This window comes from Ramularia collo-cygni (assembly GCF_900074925.1).
Source record: "Ramularia collo-cygni strain URUG2 genome assembly, contig: RCC_scaffold07, whole genome shotgun sequence".
NCBI classification, from domain to species: Eukaryota; Fungi; Ascomycota; class Dothideomycetes; order Mycosphaerellales; family Mycosphaerellaceae; genus Ramularia; species Ramularia collo-cygni.
The window spans coordinates 659,295-675,098 of NW_019716261.1; the positions used below are offsets into that span (position 1 = coordinate 659,295).

At 53.3% G+C, this 15,804-nt stretch overlaps 3 protein-coding genes; 2 read left to right on the top strand and 1 right to left on the bottom strand.

The window, feature by feature from the left end:
• Window positions 1-237: 237 nt before the first annotated feature.
• RCC_05219 (uncharacterized protein) lies at window positions 238-1,897 on the bottom strand (the record flags this gene model as incomplete). XM_023770493.1 has 2 exons in its annotated part: window positions 238-300; window positions 353-1,897. 2 exons carry the CDS (start codon window positions 1,895-1,897, stop codon window positions 238-240), a joined length of 1,608 nt encoding a protein of 535 aa, XP_023626261.1.
• A 3,329-nt stretch (window positions 1,898-5,226) lies between these two features.
• RCC_05220 (probable ATP-binding cassette multidrug transport protein) lies at window positions 5,227-10,066 on the top strand (the record flags this gene model as incomplete). XM_023770494.1 has 9 exons in its annotated part: window positions 5,227-5,484; window positions 5,573-7,062; window positions 7,116-8,747; window positions 8,887-9,016; window positions 9,071-9,261; window positions 9,316-9,395; window positions 9,446-9,575; window positions 9,626-9,973; window positions 10,027-10,066. The coding sequence occupies 9 exons, from the start codon at window positions 5,227-5,229 to the stop codon at window positions 10,064-10,066; spliced, it is 4,299 nt and encodes a 1,432-aa protein (XP_023626262.1).
• A 1,991-nt stretch (window positions 10,067-12,057) lies between these two features.
• On the top strand, window positions 12,058-14,958 carry RCC_05221 (uncharacterized protein; the record flags this gene model as incomplete). The annotated part of the gene is made up of 1 exon (XM_023770495.1): window positions 12,058-14,958. The coding sequence occupies one exon, from the start codon at window positions 12,058-12,060 to the stop codon at window positions 14,956-14,958; it is 2,901 nt and encodes a 966-aa protein (XP_023626263.1).
• Between the last annotated feature and the right edge of the window lie 846 nt (window positions 14,959-15,804).

Below are 15,804 nucleotides of genomic sequence, written 5' to 3' on the forward strand. Positions count from 1 at the left end.
ACATGCCCCGCACCCGCCCTGCTGGCTCGTCTCGTCTCCCGGTCGTCTCGCCATACGTGATTGAGTAGGGGCCAACCTACACACACATATCGCAAGAGCTCACCATCTAGCCAGACCCAGACGGCAGTTCATTCAAGATTTGATACTTGTTAATCGCTTGATGCCATCCTTGAGTGCCATCCCCGCGTTGCAAATGTCTTAACCATTTGTCTTGACCTTGGCAGCAGTTCGCCGTCGTCACATGCTCTCCTGAAGCTCGGTGACCCGATCGTAGAGGTCCAAACAGTTTTGCTGTTTCATCTGTGTTGAATTAGTCGTGAATCAAAGACCACCAGCATTAAACAGCGCTCACCTTAACCTGAAGGAGCTCCAGTCCAGAGGAGCCTTCGATAGTACCCATGAACAGCATATAACCTCCTTGTGGCGGTCCCCCCGTTGGCGTTCCGAACTTCATATCCTTCATGACAGGCGTGTTGAGCACCACCCGAAGCGACCCATCTGCACGCATCAGCAGCCGCGCCTTTGCTTTCTCATCCTCATCGGACAGCTTCTTAACATTCAGCCGCAAGAAACCCAGGCCACGCTCTCGCCACTCCTTCTTGCCTTCGGCGTTGGCGGTAAAGTTGTAGAGCTTCGCACGGGAAGAGAACTCGATCGTCTCGTCCTCCTCGCCTGTTTCCACAGATTGCTTATAGAAGCGCTCATCCTGCTTTTCCTCCGCAACAGCCAACGGACTCTTCATGCCTGTGGTGTCCTCAACATCCCCTCCATCTTCGCTCCTGTCATCATCCTCGACTGGTGGTGCGCCGAAGCTTTTCGCGGCTTTGGAGCTACCTCCCAACGGAGCAGGGGCCTTACCACCGCTCGCGAAGCTGGACAGTCCGCCACCTGACAAGCTTCCAAATCCAGTGCCGCTCAATGCGCTTCCAAATCCGCTGCCCTCAGACCCGAGTCTACCGAATCCCGATGCGCCAGATCCAAATGCACTCGGCGTGCTACTTGCCGCACCTGACAGCAGAGACGACTGACTCAAGGTACCTCCGAAGCCTGCAGCTTTCGGCGGCTCGTTCTCTCCCTGACTCCTCAAGGCACTCTTTGCTCCAGTCGCAAAGGTTCCACCCGAGCCAAAGCCACTGCTTCCCTTAGCAACAGAGCCGAAACCAGAGACCGAGGAGCCGGATAGTGCACTGAAGCCTGAGGCGGCAAATGCACTGGCTGAAGTTGTCGGCTCAGGCGACTTACTCCCAGCGAGAGTGCCAAATGGCGAGGTCGCAGAGGCGTTTGCGAAGCCGCTGCCGGCTGGGATCTGGGTGGTTGGCTGAGTCGAGGCCTGGCTGCCGTTGGACACGGGATTATCGGTCTCAGTGGCTGGGGTCTCGGAGAGTAGTCTGCTTCGCTTGGTCTTCGGGCTGGCGACTTCTTCAACAGTCGGCGCCGTCTGACCCTCGGCCGCTGGCTCGGGCGTGATGATTTGTGGCGGTGTCTTGGAGGCGTCGTCGGTTCCTGATTTGTGGTCCATATCGATTTCGGCAGCGACATCGCCATTTCTTGCACGCTCTCCAGAGACCTTCCGGCGGCCGTTGTTAAGCTGGTCCTCCTCCGCAGTGCTATCGCGTGATCGCTTGCGGGTGTGGTGCTTTGCCGGTGCGGATACTGGGTCCTTGACTGCTTCGCCTTCTATTTCCTCGTAGCTACGTTTCTTTTGCAGTAGGCCTCGAGGCTGAACCTTCAGACCCTCGTTGCTGTTGGCCATTTTTTCGCCCGAGTCGTTGTTAACCATGGTATCGGGTGCACTCGTGTCGTGGGTAATGTGCGCCTGCTGTAGCTTCTCTCGTACCGGCTTCTCTCCACCCTCGGTGTCAGATAGGCGAGAGGTATCTCCACGCTCCAGCGCCATGCTGCGGCCTGACAGTGCACCACTAGGCCTGCGCGCTCTTACTTTGATGCAGCGACAGTGCTTTCCAGATTCCTCCAACCACAAAGCGCCTTCCAAACGGAATAAAGAGGGTTCTTACCAGTGCAGGCTACGTTGAGCGTCTGTGTTGTCCTCGCGCGTACTTGCTCAGCCAATAGCAGCACGATTTGCCGTCCTTCTCTTTCGGCAGGTGACTATGTTGATCTTCGCGGCGGTGGGATTCGTCAAGTCGCAGGGTGATTGTTTCAAAGTGGAGGTTTCGTGAGTTGGACAAGTTGATGGCGCGGTGAGGTCGAGTGCACGCGTGGGACCCTCTTGATCACATGCGGAGCAAAGCGGAGTGCTAGAAACGAAACCTGCACGAATTTATACTTGCGAATTGAAACAAATACAATTCTTTCTATTTCAATCGAACTGACAGTGGTGAGATCAGATAGTGACATTGAAGCCAAGCTGTACATCAATTGCGGCGCGCGCTACATGAAGATTGCGTCTATTTTCACGCTGTTATATCTACGATGCCAAGCATAGCAGAGAGCTCATCAATGTGCACATGTCATCGTGTCAAATGTTAGAGACATTGGTTGCACTACACATGTTGCGTTCATCGGAGCAAAGCGTCCAACTCCAAAAAATGCAGTTGCTGTAATGACCACAAAGGGTGGCATTCGCAGCCAGCAGAGTTGGTGTAAGTCCAGGACCCAACAAACATCGGCGACGCGTGTCTCATTCCATGTCGAGAGCTGAGCCTCGTGCTTATCCAAGTGATAGCATGATGTCCTGCGTACGTAGCGCGCCATCGTATCGCCAGATGTTTGGTCTCTCGACCAGGCATGATCTTACGGCGAGTCAAGCCTTGGACAAGCTGACCATCCGCGAGCATCTACACTGCTTGGTGCGGTTTCCTTTGCCACAGCTGAGCCATTGTACGAAGGAGACATCGAAACCTCCATGACCTTCGAGGGGACTGCAACCATCTTGTCCGTCTCAGTCTTCTTGTCTGGGCTTGTAATACTATGGTGGAATTCCCCAAAGTACTGCACATCGCCATCCGCGTAGAACTGATGATGATTCCGGAGGTGATGTGCGACTTTGCTCAGTGACATCCCATTGACTTTGAACTTAGTGTTGCAGTTCTCCACTGGGTAGAAGATTTCATATGTGCTACTTTTCCTTGGAACAGCAGACCCAGTAGAATACGATTTCCTATGCGCAATGGCACCGCATTGGAATGCTGCGATGGTCGGATCCTCTGAGGACAGAACATACCCTGGTGGAATACGGTGCCGGCTGGATTTCCTTCCAGTGGTCTTCACGACCTAGCACGCGTGGAATGACAGAGCGGGGTTTTTTTTTGAAAAAAATGAGCTCTCCACACTTGACACAGGTTCGAGGCAGCCCATCCCCGAAAAGTTGCTCCCACTCACTGTTGGACAGACCCACCCCCATCAGGTCATTTTTGTCGTCGGTTCGAAGAATCTCGTCGCTACTGCCAGCTGGAGTTCGTCTCGCTCTATGAGCTCGTCGAGGGTGTCGCGCTCGACCGCATGCGTCCATGTCCATGCCGCTTTCAGAAGAGTTGGCACGATCCGAGGGACCATAGCCTGTATTGCTTGAAGCGTAGGAAAGGGCACTGCGGTTGGGAATCCGCCGGCGACATAGCTAGTGGATCTGAGCTGGAGTTCGCGACTTCCGGGACTTTGCGAACATCTGTCCTGATGACAACCAGATGTCTTGCATCAGGCTCTTTGCCACGTCCGAGAAATCTGGTCCAAGGCTTCACGCTTACCTTTAGTGATGATCGTCAAGCAACGAATCATAACTCGACCATACCAGCTTGTTGCTTGCGTACTGAGGCTCCCAACCAGGCCCAAAGCCCATAACAAGCGGTGTTGTTGGTCCCTCCAGCTTTGGTCTTGCGTCTGCAATTGACCCAAAGTTACAACTAGACATCGGATTTTTGGCTGCACGAAGCAGTCATACAGTGTCTGATCGCACCGGGAGCTGTTCTTGATGAACAAAGGTTCTCTCTTGCTACTTGAGCGGGAATAGATTCGCTGCCAACGCACCAGCCCTAGACTGCTCAAGGGGAGTCCGTGTGTCTTACAAGCCTTCGATGTAGAAAGACGCTGTATGCATGCCTCATGCCCAGAAGTGGGGAGTCGTCGGGCACATAGCCTAGCTAGCGGCTTGCTTCGAGGTGAATGCCATGAATGATGCCGACAAGCAGTCCTGTACATGTGGTTATGGCGGTTGGAATTGCCCATTCGAGTAGCGTCCTGAGAATAATACCTTTCCCTCGCAGTCTCGTGTATATCTCAAAGGATGCCCATTTCTTGACTTTGACTTGTCCGAGATGTGACGCACCTCATTGTCCCAATCTGACAAGATACGAAGGTGTTCTCTTGACTGTTTTCATGTAGCTTCTTGACGCATCGGAGTGGAATTGGCAACCCTTCACATGCTGCTCTTGACTGGCTTGACCGCAATTTCCTCTCAGGCTGCGCTTCCCAGGCCGATGCGTCGAGATGCTGTAGTCTTCCATCATTGGCTTGTCTTAAGCGAAGACGTGAAAATCGAGGCTAAAGGTCCAGATGGATGTGATGAACGCAGGGTGAAATCGCGAACTGATGTCCAGCCTTGTACGTGACATCATCATCGGTCGCCCTCGATCACCCCATCCGCATGTCGAGGTTTTGTACAAGGAAGCCCGATTGCCAAAGCTCGGCGGTCGAAAACCCGAAGCTCCAGAGCTCCGGATTGGTACGGGGAGATCGCTGAGGTGTCTTGGCGATCCGGCCAACCACAACAAGAAAAGACCGATGCTAGCGGTTTTGTTCTATCAAGTTCCATGCCTGTCACTTGGTCGACATGGGTCTCGTATCACACTTCACCTTTTGCAGTATTCTTGATGCGTTGTCGCCATGAGGAAAATTCTGGCAGGATCCGATCCCCATTGTTTCACAAGGCGCAAAAATGTGGGTCAACTGCATCCGGACTTTTCTCATGGCGAATGTCCGGGCCTCGCCTTACGCCTCACGCACCCTACTAAGCAATCACTTGTTTGGTAAGCACGCGGAGACATTGTTTGCCCGCCTCGATCTCTCGGCGGCGTCAGAAAGGCCGTATCAGATCGTACGCTGCCTGACGTGTGCTTCTCACCACATGGGCACGGCATTATCTTTAATTAGAGTCCGGACCGTCATCGATGTTTGTGTACATGTGCAACTTACTTTATTTGCGTGAGTATCCAGCTTTGTGGTTCTTCAGTCAATTCCACTCGAGAGGCACRGCAACACTCGATCGCCAACATGACTCTCCAACGGAATGGATCCTGGAGCATGGGAAGTGGAACAGGAGAAGAGATTTGGCGAACCCTTTCAAGAACGATGAGCGGCCGACCCACCTCGGAGCGTCGCTCGGAGCGTCGCTATTCGAGTGCCAGCGATGAATCAGCCAGCAAGGCCGAGGACTGGAAGTACATGAATGAAGTTAGGGAGATGAAGCAGCAAACCGAAAAGGACAACGGAAAGGGACGATCGCTGGGTGTAACCTGGCAAAATCTCACAGTAAGATTCCACCTCGAGACATTGTCCGATTGCAAACATGATCTTCAGTTGTACAAAGCGTGTCTTCGACTGCTAACACGCTTCACAGGTGAAAGGCGTCGGAGCTGATGCGGCCTTCAATGAAAATGTTACATCTCAGTTCAACATCCCCAAACTCGCCAAGGAAGGGCGACAAAAGCCTCCCCTCAAGACCATTATCGACAACAGCAATGGTTGTGTACAACCGGGCGAGATGCTGCTCGTCCTCGGCAGACCTGGAGCAGGATGCACATCGCTTCTGAAGATGCTGGCGAACCGACGAAGTGGCTACGCAGAAGTCAGCGGTGATGTCAAGTTCGGCGCCATGGACCACGAGGAAGCACAACAGTTTCGAGGCCAGATCGTGATGAATACCGAAGAAGAGCTCTTCTTTCCCACTCTCACGGTAGGCCAGACGATCGATTTCGCGACTCGAATGAAGGTACCGCACCACATTCCCTCAAATACAAAGTCTCCAAAAGAGTTTCAACGGCTCAGCCGCGACTTCTTGCTGCGCTCCATGGGCATAGAGCACACTCATGATACCAAGGTCGGAAATGAATACGTCAGAGGCGTGTCTGGCGGTGAGAGAAAAAGAGTCTCAATCATTGAAACAATGGCAACAAGAGGTTCCGTCTTCTGCTGGGACAACTCAACCCGAGGATTGGACGCGTCAACCGCATTGGAATACATCAAATGCGTCAGAGCAATGACAGATGTCTTGGGCCTGACATCGATTGTGACATTGTATCAGGCCGGCAATGGCATCTATGACTTGTTCGACAAGGTCCTGGTCCTCGAGGAGGGGAAGCAGATATTCTACGGCCCCACGCCTCAGGCCAAGACCTTCATGGAAAGTCTCGGATTCGTGTGTATGCCTGGTGCGAATGTGGGAGACTTTCTTACAGGTGTTCTTGTCCCCACCGAGCGCCGCGTCAAACCTGGATTTGAGCATCGCTTCCCTCGAACTGCTGAGGAGATCCGAAATGAATACAACAGGACAAACATCAAGACACTAATGGAACAGGAATACAACTACCCGCAGACCGAAGATGCTATCCAGCGTACGGCCGACTTCCGTGAGGCCGTGCAATACGAAAAGCATCCCAGACTGCCCAAAAAATCGACTCTCACCACCGGATTTTTCACGCAGGTGAAAGCCGCCACGATTAGGCAGGTGCAGCTTCTCAAAGGGGACAAGCCAACGCTCTTTCTTAAACAAGGTACCAATCTGCTGCAAGCCATCGTCGCCGGATCGCTCTTTTACAACGCACCCGATAACACAGCGGGATTGTTCGCCAAAGGCGGCTCTCTGTTCTTGGCACTCCTTTACAACTCTCTCCTTGCGATGAGTGAAGTGACTGATTCGTTTGGCGCTCGTCCTGTCCTCGCAAAGCATCGCGGATTCGCACTTTATCACCCAGCGGCATTTTGCATTGCGCAGATCTTGTGCGACCTTCCCATCATATTCCTTCAGATCACCCTATGGTCTCTGCCAGCTTATTTTATGACGGGCCTCAAAATGACACCGGGAGCCTTCTTCACGTACTGGGTCATCAAGTGAGTCATGAGTGAAAGATTCGAGTCTGGACACAATTCTGACCCCATCTTAGTTACATCTCAGCACTCACTATGACGGCGCTATTCAGGGCTATTGGCGCTGCGTTCTCAACCTTTGACGGCGCGTCCAAGGTGTCAGGCTTGGTCGTCTCTATCTCCTTCACCTATGTGGGGTACATGATCCCAAAGCCTTCTATGCATCCATGGTTTGTCTGGCTCTACTGGATTAATCCGCTGTCTTACGGCTTCGAGGCTCTGCTAGGTAACGAGTTTGGGAACACCAATATCCCGTGCGTCGCTAATAACCTCGTACCCAATGGTCCTGGATATACCGATAGCAACTTTCAAGCATGTACAGGCGTCAGAGGGAACCAAGTCGGCGCAACCTCCTTGACAGGCGAAGAGTACCTCTCAGCATTATCGTACAGCAAAACGCACATCTGGCGGAATCTGGGTATTTTGATAGCTTGGTGGGTGTTCTACGCAGGTTTGGCCATTTTTTTCACGTCACGCTGGAGCCAGGTCAGCGGAAACACTGGCTATCTCGTTATCCCTCGCGAGAATKCGAAAAAGGCTCAACATCTGCTGGAAGATGAAGAGTCACAATCAAAGGGCGCTTCTGACAATGAAAAGGGAACGAAGACATCTTCAGACGACGAGAAGAGCGGCAATCTTGAAGGCCAGCTGCTGAAGAACACGTCTATCTTTACCTGGAAAAACCTGACCTATACGGTCAAGACTCCTTCTGGTGATCGTGTATTGCTCGACAACGTTCAGGGCTATGTCAAGCCCGGGATGTTGGGCGCACTGATGGGGAGCTCTGGTGCAGGCAAAACTACTCTCTTGGATGTGTTAGCTCAAAGGAAGACGGACGGTACAATCAGAGGTAGCATCCTCGTCGATGGTCGTGAGCTACCAGTTTCCTTCCAACGATCCGCCGGCTATTGCGAACAACTAGACATCCACGAGCCCATGGCCACAGTGCGGGAGGCTCTGGAATTTTCRGCACTTCTCCGACAAAGTCGTGAAACGCCAAGGGCCGAGAAGCTCAAGTATGTCGATGTCATCATTGATCTCCTGGAGATGCACGACATTGCGAACACCTTGATCGGAACCTCTGCCGCTGGGCTTTCTGTTGAGCAGCGAAAACGCCTAACTATCGGGGTGGAGCTTGTAAGCAAGCCTTCCATCCTGATCTTCCTTGACGAGCCAACCTCAGGACTGGATGGTCAGGCTGCATTCAACACCGTGCGTTTTCTGCGGAAGCTCGCAGATGTTGGTCAAGCTGTACTTGTTACCATTCACCRACCTTCTGCCTCATTGTTTGCACAGTTTGACACGCTATTGCTCCTCGCAAAGGGCGGAAAGACAGTGTACTTCGGTGATATCGGAGAGGATGCGCGGACGATCAAGGAGTACTTCGGCAGGTATGATGCTGCCTGCCCCCCAAACAGCAACCCTGCAGAGCATATGATAGACGTTGTGTCAGGAACGCTCAGCAAAGGGAAGGATTGGAACCAGGTTTGGCTGAGTTCGCCTGAATACACCGCCATGACCACCGAGCTCGATCGCATGGTTGATGATGCCGCCTCCAAGCCACCAGGAACTGTCGACGATGGCCACGAGTTTGCCACCTCAATGCTGGAGCAGATCAAGATTGTGACGCGGCGAATGAACGTTGCTCTGTAAGTAAAGCAAAAGGAATTCCAGGCTAGGCTTCGAAGACTACGACAATGGGGAGACGTCTATATGATTGACAGCTGCCAGTGCCTCGGAGAGCGAGCCCTGTCGTATGAAACCTTGCTGACCCATCTCTTCTTTTAGGTACAGGAACGTCGACTATGCCAACAACAAGTTTGCCCTACACATATTTTCGGCACTCTTTAACGGGTTCACCTTTTGGCAGATCGGCAATAATGTTGCTTCTCTGCAGCTTCGCCTGTTTGCTCTTTTTGTGAGTAATTCCCTCTCGCGCAGAACTCCATCCCTTTGTCTGACAAACTCGCAGAACTTCATCTTCGTTGCCCCTGGTGTCATCGCTCAATTGCAGCCGTTGTTCTTGCAGCGTAGGGACGTTTACGAGGCGAGAGAGAAGAAGAGCAAGATGTACCACTGGGTCCCGTTCGTGACAGGATTGATCATTAGCGAAATGCCCTACTTGGTCATTTGCGCCGTGCTCTACTTTGTGTGCTTCTACTGGTCAGCAAACCAACTCCCAGGTTCCAAAATGGCAATTTCACTAATGCATCGCAGGACCGCTGGGTTCCCCAATGACTCCTCAAAGGCCGGTGGTGTCTTCTTCATCATGTTCGTGTATGAGTTCATCTACACCGGTTCGTCTCGCTGTTTCTTGTGGAAGATTGACATACTGACATCCTCTCAGGGATCGGCCAGTTCGTCTCCGCATATACGCCTAACGCTGTCTTCGCGGCTCTAGTGAATCCAATTATTATTGGAACTCTAGTTTCGTTCTGCGGTGTTCTTGTGCCTTACGCACAGCTCCCCGTAATCTGGTGAGTTGCGACCCTTTGGCTTGCTCGATACATCTGCTGATCCTGCCCAGGCGATACACACTGTACTACATCAATCCCTTCAACTACCTGATGGGATCTCTGCTGGTCTTCACAACCTTTGACGTCCAGGTCGAGTGCTCGGATTCGGAGCTTGCCGTATTTGATACGCCTTCAGGAGAGACCTGCGCCTCGTACCTAAGGGAGTACATGCAAGGAATGGGTGCAAGAACCAATTTGCTCAATCCCGAGGCCTCCTCTGGATGCCAGGTCTGCCAATATCGTACCGGCGCTGACTACCTCTACACCTTGAACCTGAAGGACTACTACTACGGGTGGAGAGATGCGGGCATCTGCGTCCTGTTCGCCTTGTCTTCATATGCCTTTGTGTATCTGATGATGTAAGTTCCGATACTCGTGTTTGAATGAGTCTGTGGCTAATCAACTTGCGTAGGAAACTTCGAACGAAAGCTACCAAGAAAGCGGAAAAGTGAGGATGATCCGTTTTGGCATGGACAGACATCGACATACATCGTATTAGCGCGGCGTTGGGAGACACGGCCGATTATACCATTGTTGGAGTTTCGAGAAAGGATAGAGAATAGAAATGATTTCAGTTAATGCACACATCAACGTGCAAAGCGCGCAAGGTTAAAGGGATTTCTGCGAAGGCAATGGATAGAATTTATTGCTCGTGAGATGTATCGAACCGCCGCTGCCAAAGCTTGAATGCCAGGATGCCCGAGAGAATTCTGTACTCCGTTGTAAAGAGACGCCATGCAAGACTCCCTACTGCTCACCTGTGATCAGGGCCGTGATCGTTCTGCTGACGCGTACAAGCATTCCAAGACCGGATTGTTTCGCACTTGAACGTCAACACCAAATTTTGGCAGCAACCCTGAGATCGAAAGTGGGCTGAGCATCCCCGCCGACCCACGAGGAGACGTTGATCGAACGTTGATCGAGTTTTGCAGGGTTGTCGGAGCATTGGAGGACTTGATAGTTTCCTCACTGAGGTCGGAGCAGCTTGAAGACTGCATCCTACGACAATGAACCTGGCGAGAGGACTCGATAAAGGCGCCGGTTCCAATGAGATCCTACTCTATACGGGGCCTGAGAGGTATGAGGTAAGTATGAGGTGTAGGGCGGAGGAAACTTTGATGCGCAGTGCCCCGGCTGGGAAGGCCGAGCCCGTGTTTGCTGCACCCGCTGAATAATGTTTCAAGCGAAACAACGTGGGCGGATCTGCGGCTGCAGGCCAGAGTCGCAGGTCTGCAGCACTGTAATTTCGGCGGGACAGTAGTCGCAATCGTGGGGCCGTTGACACGCTCTGCCCGATGGCGAGGCGTCTTCGTAACCTTCAACGGAAGCGAACGGATTGACGATGACGAAGTCGAGATCTCATGTCGTCGAAGAGTAAAGTAGCTGAGATGCCATCGATGTTTTAGAGACAACCACGAAAAGCATGTCAAGTCAGTTTTGTCGTAAACAAAGTTCCGGCCGAGTCCTCCGAGCTTCTCTCTCTCAGCGAAGAAGTGAGAGTGTAAAATTGCGGACTTAAGCGAGACCRATCGAATGAAGCTAAGTGGGTCCAATCGTGGGAGCATGGCGCTACGGGCTGGCTGTGCTGCATCAACTTGCGTCTGCGTCTCCGACCTCCAGCATCCAGCACGCTCACCACCACCATCACCAACCCTCACGCGGTGGACACTCTCGACTGGCCGTACTGCTGGATCCCCCGCTCTGTATCCGCGTACCACTCTCAAATTGCCGTCGTCATCACCGCTACTTCGCCAGGTCATCTCCTCCGGCCTCGATTCCACCGCCCCTGCTCGCCCTTGCGCTACATTCCGTACACACCACGACACTCGCTTGATCGCCACCACCACCGTCCGACGACATCTTCTCGCCCTACGGCACTGTCATATTGCTCGCCCCTCGCCCGTTCAAAGACGCGCCCCATTGTTTTCAAGGTGCCAAGCCCGGACCGTATAATCTGTCGCATACGCTTCTCTCAAAGCGCTTGAACGTCGCGCAATTGGTCTGGAACTGAGCCTCGGATTGGGTGCAAAACGTTCAAAGAACCGCTTCTTTGTTCGTGGTATTGCCCGCCACGTGGATTCTTTGGTCAACGCAAAGTCCTTCGCGCGGCCGAGATTAGAGTCTTCACCAAGGTCGAAACACCCGTCTGGCATTTCACTCAAGCCACCAACTACACACACTCATTTGACTACGATACTTGCTCCGAAGGGATAGCATGTTGTAATTCTGCAGCATCACCCGCGCCTACCTCACATTTTCGGTGGTCCAACCAAACACGCGTTCGGCTTCTGTGACATTCGTCACGTACACTCGTTTACAGTTTTCAACGGTTGGTCGCATTTGCACGCGGATTCCACGACTCGACTGATCTTCGACAGACCGCATCGTCTTTTTCAATCCGATCGATTGTCAACATTCCTTCAAAATATTAATACTTGACATCATGAAGACGAGCACGACAGCATGGACAGCCGCTATTGTGGTGATGTCTGTGCAAGGGCCGTTTGCTGCCGCGGAGGCTGCGCCCGCCCAAAACCTTCAACAGGAGGCAGAACCGGAGCGACCAAAGTACTACTTTCCCCGGCACGTCAAAAGGGCTTACCCCAACGTGACTTCCTCATCCAAGACCACTCTATCAAGTCTCTTGGCGGCATTGACAGACAATGACCCCAACACGAACCTTTTCAACCCCCGGCCTTCGACGGACAGCACCACGACGGATGGCCAGACGGACGTGCTCTCCCAGTTGACATCATCAATCACCGAACCCGCAAGCGTTCCGGCTGATGCTTCAGGCACTACTCCGAAGCCCTCAAACTCGACATCGACAGAACCTACCACGACAGGTGGCCTCCTGGATCTCGGCTCTCTGTTCGGTCCAACATCGAGCGACGATGTCAAGACGAAAATTAGCGAGCAGCCAAACACGACCGACGCCACAACGACTGAACCTGCAGGACAGCCCAGCGCAAACAACACCATTACCACTGTCACCCTAGACGAGCCGGCTTACAGCCCAACTTCTACAACGGCTAACGGCGGCGGCCTGCTGGGCTCTGGAGGTCTGCTCGGACCGATCCTGCAGCCCTCCCGAACGTCTAGCTCCATCGTTCAGCCAACATATGTATCGGAGGACTCTGCGCCTAACGGCACCGAGCTCGACCCACAGCCCGCTGCGAGTGGGTCTGGCGGCGCTCCCTACAATGAGGTATCACCGACCGCACCGGCGAGCACAGAAGCTGCTCTCAGCGGTCCGACAAATACATCGACTGGACCAGTCCTTGTAGGTCTGTCCACCGTCATTGATAATGCTGCGCCGACGACGACTTCGGAGTCTGGCGGGCTCCTCGACCCTCTCCTGAGTGCCCTCAAGCCCGAGCCCACACCGACAAGCTCGACATACGCGCAGGGTACTGGATCAGATGGCACGGCTCCAGTCATTGTGCAGCCAACTGGTTCCAGCGTGCCGAACACGACGACGAAAGATTCGCCTGGATTGCTGGATCCTCTCCTGAGTGGTCTCAAGTCTGAGCCCACACCGACAGGCTCGACGTACGCGCAGGGGACTGGATCAGAGGGCACAGCTCCGGTCATTGTGCAGCCAACTGGTTCCAGCGTGCCAAATGCGACGACCACAGATTCGCCTGGCTTGTTAGATTCCCTACTTTCGCCAACGCCTACCGATTCCAGCATCGGCAGCGTTGTGTCGTCCATGTCATCGCAAGTCTCGAGCGTTTCCAGCACAGATGCACTGTCTGGTCTTGCATCCACGCTCAGCTCCCAACTTTCCAGCATCGTTGCCACTAWTCCAGCGGTATCCTCATCCCTCTCCTCCGAGTTCTCTGGTATCTTGTCTAGTGCCGCATCGTCGCTTGTCTCGTCGAGCGCTTCAAACACCGCGACCATCATTGGAACCGGAATTTCCACCGGTTCCTATTCTTTGAGCACCTCGGGCGCATCTGTCGTTCCCATCCCCGTGGGTACGGTCTCTTCCACGATCCCATCAAACGCAACTGTGACTGCGTCTTCAGAATCCACCGCTACTCCAACATCTGGGCTGACCACTTATGCATCTGCGTCAACCAGCTCGAGCAGCCTAGTGATGCCGAGTATCTCAGTTCCAGGCAATAGCTCTTCGACACTGACCGCAACTGGCCTGGTGCCCACTATCACATCATCGACCTTGTCACTCCCTTCATACGAGTCGTCTTCATCCACGTCAACAGCGAGCAGCGTATCGTCAACAAGCGAACCGATCCCGACATCGTCTTCCGCCATTGCCACCACTTCTGCGCCATCGACAACGTCCACCTCTCAGCCGCCCGCTTCTCTGGTGCCCACAGGAACCGACACGGCCACCACCATGTCTATTCCCAGCTCCATAATATTCGCACCGACAAGCACGAGCACCGCGGCAACTTTGACGAGTGTAGAATCGGGTAGTACTACGTCCAGCACGCACACTGGCATGCCTTCTGCAATGCCGCGACTTGTGCAGCCTCCCGGCGGAATGCCCAAGTCACCCGCCAACACAACCTTGATTCAGGTCGGATTCAATTATGGCTTGAACTTTCCATTTGTTGTCAGTACTGATAACTCTGCGAGCCAAATTTTTACGTACCTTCCAAAGGGTATCGCATACGCCCTTGGCATCTCGAATGACAAGGTTGTGATGAACGCGCTCATGCCTTACGACACGACCAAGTCCYTGAACTTCATCACCACCTTGGCGCAGGCATACATCCCAAGCGATATGGTCAGCCAGCTGCAATTAGATCTGCACACCCAGATGTCTAAGGCATACAGCAACCCCGATGATGCCGTTCACACGTTGATGTCCATGATCAACCCCACCATTCCCATCCTTCCCGGCGCCAACATGGATCAAGGCTACGGCACTCCTTCGGAGAACCCAGCTGCCACARCTCCAGGATCTGGCGGAGACGGTGCGCCCATTGGCGGTGACTCTGGCAGCTCGCAAGCGGTCAACGGTACATCGGTCGGAATCGGTCTCGGTGCTGTTGCCGGTGCCGCTGTCTACGCTGCAGCCATGGTCTACGTCGCTCGTCGTTACCGCAAGAAGAGAGCATCACACAAGCGTGCGAGTTCTGTGCAAGGCACCAGCGACATGGCTCAAAGATCTCCCGCAGCACTCTCAGGGGGCATGGGCGGGTACTTTATGTCTGGAGCCAATGGCGCTCGCGGAGGACCTTCACGTCAAAGCAGCTACGGTAGTGRCGGAAGAGACAGCCGACAGAGCGATGGCAGCAGCAACAACCGCAGTGTTCGGGAGCAGGGAATCAGCGCGCCGATATCCCACGGAAACAGTCTGGGATGGGACTGAGAGATATACGACTGTATGACGAAACAACAGGAGGCGAGCGAAGGACTTGGACCTCAGCCATCGAAATTTTCTCACAATGCCTGATGCTCACCCGGAAACTTTGATATCTTTTATACCCCGGGTCCGTTGCGGATTTTACTTTTCATGTCGTGCCGCGATTTCTTTTCGTGCCGAGCGGCGCTCAGCGCTCGATGAGAGCGTCTACTATCAGGCTCGCCAATGTAAATAGATCCAAAATTAGTGACAAAATTTGAGCACTTCACAGGCCGATGCGTCATTGTCATTGCGTCTTGTCGTAAGCTATGCATCATTGACTCTATTGTCTCCAAGCATCTACCTCATTGCTAGAGCTGAGTGGGTTCACTCAAAGCCGAACAAGCTTGGAGTCTTTGGAATTTGCCGCGCTATCTCCAACAGCGGGAGTGGCCAAGAGTCCAAATGTCATAAGACAGGAGAGCAGGATCCAGAGGATTGTCCTTGGTTGTTGAGGGATTTACTTGGAGGGAACTCGGTAGTCTCGTGATTACTGAGACCAGGATTGATTGGGCAGCACTGGTACAGAAGGAACGACGGCAGACGGGGGATCGTTTTGAGAAGTGGCGAGTTGATGGTTGGTCGCTTCGAGAACCGATCCGAGCGCACCGTCGAGAGACGTGGAGTGCCCTGGTGTTCCTGACTTGTAGAAGTGCCTCGTTGCTCCGATGACACACACGATGGAATTTGGAAGATTGGAAATCAACGTTGTTGCGTGGTGGCAAAAGTGACTGTTGATATTTGACAGCGAAATGATAAGAGAGTGTACGTCGAACAAATTGGAGTGCACGATGATCGGTAGAGCGATGTGAA